Source organism: Vombatus ursinus, unplaced genomic scaffold, assembly GCF_900497805.2.
Source record: "Vombatus ursinus unplaced genomic scaffold, bare-nosed wombat genome assembly UNPS02014798.1, whole genome shotgun sequence".
Taxonomy (NCBI): domain Eukaryota; kingdom Metazoa; phylum Chordata; class Mammalia; order Diprotodontia; family Vombatidae; genus Vombatus; species Vombatus ursinus.
In genome coordinates this window covers 83595276-83601407 of record NW_020954576.1, presented here as the reverse complement: position 1 = coordinate 83601407, position 6132 = coordinate 83595276, and the positions used below count along the sequence as shown (strand labels likewise).

The 6132-nt window shown below is 34.5% G+C and overlaps 1 protein-coding gene across 1 annotated transcript in view; it reads left to right on the top strand.

Annotated features, from left to right (window-relative positions):
• LOC114049475 (transport and Golgi organization protein 1 homolog) overlaps positions 1 to 6132 on the top strand; it is a 41103-nt gene that overhangs the window by 6952 nt on the left and 28019 nt on the right. Inside the window, exons 3-4 of the mRNA XM_027870713.1 lie at positions 4745 to 4781; positions 5984 to 6072. Coding sequence (XP_027726514.1) covers positions 4745 to 4781; positions 5984 to 6072 — 126 coding nt within the window. The remainder of the gene's footprint in view (positions 1 to 4744; positions 4782 to 5983; positions 6073 to 6132) is intronic.

The following is a 6132-nucleotide window of genomic DNA, read 5'->3' as shown; positions in this document are numbered from 1 at the left end:
ACGCTTGATAAATCAGTCACTAAGTATTTATTAAGTGCCTGCTATGTGCCAGGCGCTGTGATAAGCACTGGGTTGGTAAAAAAGAGGCAGAAGACAGTCCCTGTCCCATTAGACTTAAGGGAGTGTATATAGCAGGGAGTAAAATGTAAGAAGATTGGAAAGATAGAAGGGGGGCTAGGTTTTGAATCCATACAGAGGATTTTGTATTTGATCTTGGAGGTGATAGGGAATTTGTATATGTTTGTGTGTCTTCCTGTGCCACTCCAGCTTTGACTATTTTCATCTTTTCCCCTCTGTGATAGTTTGCTTGGGTTTGTAAAGTAAAACTTCAGTGTTGTTTTGATTTGTTGTATTGTCCTATTTGGAGAAGTTACAGCTCTTCTGAGAATTGTTTGTGTCCTTTGACAACTTATCCATTGGGGAATGGCTCTTTAACTTATATGTTTGTGTTAATTCACTCCATATTTTGGATATCAGACCTTTAGCAGAGATTTTTGATACAAAGATTTTTATTTATGTCGAATCTTTTCAGTTTCATGTAATGTGATCTCTGTCCCTTTCCCACCCATAGTCATAAAAGATACCTAGATCTTTTTTCCTCAGTTTTAAAAAATGATATAGCCTTTTATATGTAAGTTAAATATCCATTTAGAACTTATTATATAATAGTCTAAAGTGCTGGCCTAAGCTAATTTTTTGACAAAGTGCTTTTCAGTTTTCCTATTAGTTCTTGTCAAATAAGGAGTTCTTTCCTAAGTAGTTTGTTTTCAAGTTTATCAAACACTGGCTTATTGAGTGCTTATCTAATATGTTGGATGAAACTAACAAGATTATATTTTTAATAAGGATAATTGTAAACTTCTGCACTTAGGCAAAAAAAAATCAACTTCACAGTATAATATGAGGGAGATGTGGCTAAAAAGCAGTTAGTTTGGAAAAAGATCTCAGTGGACCTTAGTGGATTTGTAAGTTAAATATTGAATTTGCAGTGTGCTATGGTAGCCAAAAAAACTAATGTGATCTTAACCTGCATTAATAAAAACACTGTAGAGAACAATGGAAGTATCATTTCCATTGTTATCTTATGTAGTCTCATCGCAATTTGGAGCATTGGGTGTAGTTGTGGTTGTCACATCTTTGAAAGGGGCATTTTCTAGGTCAGCACATGATCAGAATGGTAAAGGGATTCAAAATCTTGAGGATCAGTTGAAGAATTTTATCTAGAGAAAAGAAATTTGGTGATGTTACTAGCCTTCAAATTGTTGTAGTATTGTCACATGACAGATGACAGAAAGACTAGATTTGTCATACGTTGCCCCTGACATCATCAGAGCTAGTACTTAAGGGTAAAAGTCAAAGGGAGATTTTAGCTTACCGAACATTAAAAACTAATAACAATTAGAATGAACCAAAAATAAGATAGAATCTCTCATAAGTTAATGAGTTTACTGTTACTTCAGATCTTCAGCTAGTGGTTAAATAATCAAGATTAGTGATTTGGGTAGACCTTAAATTAGATGAAGCCTAAGATTATTTCCAGCTCTTAAGATTTTAGTGGTTCTACTTATATTCAGTATTTTTACACCTAGGTCCTAATTAGTGTGCATTAATCCTGTGACGTATTTGCATGTATTTGAATTCACATTATTTTAAGTTGTAATTATACAAAATATGGTCATTGGTTCCAGTCCAATGGAAATATGCAGTGGGAATTAAAATAATGCAGCTACTTGATAGGATTCATTCTATGTACTAATCAAGACCTATCTGTACTATATTGAGACTTTTTAAAAGCTATATGACTAAATCTAGCAATGTTAAATGGAACTATATAGCTTCCTCTAATGGCTTTTTGTATAATGCTGACTTATATTTTTCTGGTCTGGAGCAGTAATTTTATTAGTAAGTGGGAAAAGTTCCTTAGGAGTCAAGGGTACATTATTATTAGAAGACTCTTTAGTCAGTCTAAAAAATGTTTATTGAGTATGTGCCTAGCAGAAGAGTACAGAACTGTAGGTAGTGTAAACTATATCCTTTTTTGTTGTCTGTACATAGGATTTATTTGGGTAAATACTCATCAAATAAACTGATTTTTCTCTACTTTTAAATTGGTTTTCTTATGCCATTTTAGAGGACCTTCTGAGAATTACTCTCATTCCCCAGAAGTTATTGTTGAGGAAGATAATAGAAGTGAAATACCTAAATTCTTCTAGCTTTCTTCATATTTAGAGGATATTCTATGGGGTACTTTATTAAATACATTTAGAATATAGTATTTTGGGAACCCCTGGCTTTTCCAATGATGTATTTTAAGCATCAGGTTTCAAAATCTAGGTTCTGTAAGTAGCATTCAAAAGCCAAATACAAATTGCTAATTACCTGAGAAACCAGAGTTGAATAGAAATTTTACAAGGCTAGTTTTAAAAACTAGATTGTGAATGAAAAGGGAAGGTACCACATATTCTATGTTAGAATGCATAGTCCTTATGAAGATGGATTTGTGTAGCCAAATAAAATAGTTTGAGCTAACGAAGACCTAGCATGACTTTTTTTTTTTTTTCTTTAAGAAAAAGTGGCTAAATTAAAATAACTTTGTAACACATACTGGGTTTTGGGGTGAGAGGATTATAGACATAGCCTAAAACTTTTATTTTTATTAAAGGAAAACACAGCAACTAATTCATAGGCTTTTCTTTTCAAATTCAATCAAGTAAGCATTGTGTACCTACTATATACCAGCTGCTTATGAAAGATTCAAAGAAAGTATAAAAAGAAAATACTCTCTTTTCTGAAGGAATTTAGAGTCTCCTTAGTGAGAAGGAAGATACAAATAAAAGCCACAGAACAATACTCATGATTTCATTGATGTGAACATGCCTTCTAAAGATGTAGAGATCACACCCTATCCATGTCTATCCATTCTTTGGAACTCTCCATGTTCATCTCATATGTTTACCACAGGATGTCTGTCTGATATGTTGAGGCCTTCCTACTTTTCTCTTGATGTTGTAAGAATACCAGTGGACTATTATGGCTTTTCCTCATTCTGACTTTGTGACCATTACCTCTTTCTTTTGTACATTTCTTTGACTTCCTTTAATCCAGTTCTTTCAGCACTTAACACAGTGCTTAGTACATAGTAAATACTTAATAAATGTTTGTTGATTTCTTTGAGATTCCCTTTTATGTGTTACAGTCTGCTGATATCCACCAAGCACCTCTCTCTTGCTCTCATTAATACTCATTTTTAATCCTTCAGAGACTAATATTCCATGACTTACAGCCATATGACAACACTGGTAGAATATTTGTTTTAAAGAACAATATATGACAAAATATAAATTAGATGTTAAAATGCGTGGTCTAGACCAGAAGTGTCAAACATGCACACTATTGAGTGTGGTCCACACCAGAATAAAATGTGGTACTTATCTAATTTTAAAGTGTTGTGTAATAATAAAAAAAGAATTACATTAATATGTTGAATTCTAAGTCAATATGTGGCCTGTAGAGATCCTCACTTACCATTTAGTAGCCCCCATTTCTATTTGATTTTGACACCACTGGTCTAGATCATAAATCCTATAGGGGTTTAGAAGAAATAGTCTGCATAGAACTTGGGAGTTAGAGGAGACTCTAGAATAGTGCCTGGTAAGTAGTAGGTGCCTAATAAATGCCTGTTGACTGACATCTACCTTCACATAGGTTCATAGTATTTAGAGCTGGAAGGAACTTTGAAAATAATCTAATCCCATGCCCTCAGTTTACAGATGATGAAACTTGAGCCATAGAAAGGGGACAAGATTTGTCCAAGGCTTGCAAGGTAGCAAGTAGCTGAATTGGCATTTATGGTTGAGGAAACAATTTAGAGAAATTAAATGACTTGTCCAAGTTTACATGAGAAATTAGTAGCTGAGCAGGAACTGAAACCCAGATCTCCTGATGCTAAGCTTAAGGCTTTTTGTGTTATGATGTACTGCTTCCTTAGTTTAATAAAGTTTCATAGGTAGAATGGGAATTAAACTGTGCCTTGAAGATATTTTTAGGCCAAGAATATGGAGATTCTAATTCTTCCTTATGACATCACTAATGTGAAAATATGTTTAATAGGAATGTGTATGTATAGCCTGTATCAGATTGCACACTGTTTTGGGGTGGGAGGAATGGAGGGAGGGGGAGAAAAATTTAAAACTCAAAAGCTTATGGAAGTGATTGTTGATAAACCAAAATGAATTAATAAAAAAAAGAGTATGGAGGAAGGTATTCCAAGCATGAACAGAAATGCAGAGGTAGAAATAGTATATTGGGGGGGTGGCGGTATGGAAGAGACATTTAGGAAACTGGAGAATATGACTGGAGAAGATGGCTTATATTCTAGACTAGTAGAAAATTGAGTTGGAATAGTTAAAGTGAGGTCAGATTATGGAAAACCTTACATGTTATGGAAAAGACATTGACCTTGATCTGGTAGACAGGAGGGAGTAACATGATTGCAGTAATGTTATAGAAGGATTACTTTAGCACAGGAGTTTTTAAACTTTTTTTGTGTCATAGACCCCTTTGGCAGTCTGGTAAAGCCTAAGGATACCTTCTCAGAACCATATTTTTAATTACATAAGATAAAACATAGAGGATTATGAAGGAAACTAAAAAGTTAGTGAAAATAAAGATATAATTCATTTCCTATCCTCTGAAATCTATCCATTTATCTCCTAGGGGGTGAGGGGGTGTCCGTGGACCCCAGGTTAAGAACCCTTGCTCTAGCAGCAGTGAGCAGAATGGTTTGGAGTAGTGAGAAATTTAAAATAGTGAAGCCTATTAGGGGGCTGTGCAATAATGTAGGTGTGGGGTGCTTTGCACTAGAGTGGTAGCATTAGGAAGGAAAAATCAATAGAAATTGGCGAACTATTAGAATTTGGGACTCAAGAAAGGGAGAGAAAGAATAACTCCTAAGTTTTTGTGGGTGGTGGGGAGAATTTATGGAGCACCTTGACAGTAGAAAAGGCTAAGTTGAGAGAAGAGCCAGCTTTTTTTGGTGTGGTTTTAGATGCTTGATAAGTTTGAAATGGAACTTATTTAGGAGATAGGAATGCTGTCAGGTGAGAAGACAGGACTTGTGATTTCCAGAGGTGATAGTTGAAGTGAGAATGGATACATTTGGAGAATTTTGAGAGACCTACATTTAAAAAAAAAGAACAACATACGCAAGGCAATTTATTTGGCTCTGGGATATAGTTTGGGGAATATAATTGAGTTAATTGTTTCTTGTTCTTTAAATTATTTGGTCTATAGTGACAAAACGGCTTTTCCTCAATTTGTGTTGTGAATTCATTCTACCAGTCCCTTGTTCCTCTAACATAATGTTATTGCATATAGTATGTGCTATGCCAAGGTCCACAGCAGGAAAGATGATTATCAGATTCATTAATTGAGCTACTATGTCTTTGGTGTTTAGGGCCTGAAAAAGTTTGGACTTGAGTTCCTGGTATGAAATATAAAATCCAAAGGTACTTTTGCTACATAAACCACTTTATTAATGGGCTTATCAGGAAAGAAGCTCTTTATTTTTTGTAATAGACATATAAACAATCATGAAGTTGATAATTATTTATTTCTGCTCTTGATGTAAGACATGGTACAGTGGAAATAATCCTGGTTTTGAGATCAGAGGACTGATTCTCACACCTGGCTTCAAATTCCAACTCTGATACTACTTCTGTGACCTTGGAATTACTTACATGACTCTCTGGCCCTCAGTTTCTTCATCTGTAAAATGAGGGGGTTGGAGTAGGTAATCCTGCAAGGTTCCTTTATGTTCTAAATCTATCTTCCTATAAAGTGTAATAAAAAGGACTCAGAAGATAAGTGCAAAGTGGGCAATATGTTATCTAATCTTAGGGCTTAGATATAACAATGCCAGGTGATATGGGTATTCTACTAACAGTGCGATGGTTAAAATTTTGTATGGCCTTTTTCCTCTTAGTGACTGAAAAACAGCTTGCTGAGAAGATTAAAACTCTTTTACAAGAAAAAACAGAGATTTTAGAAAAGATGTCAGAATATGATCAGAAGGTATGGTGGTCCTGTTTGATTTTATTTTCTTTCATTTCTAATAACTCAGCCCTTTAATCA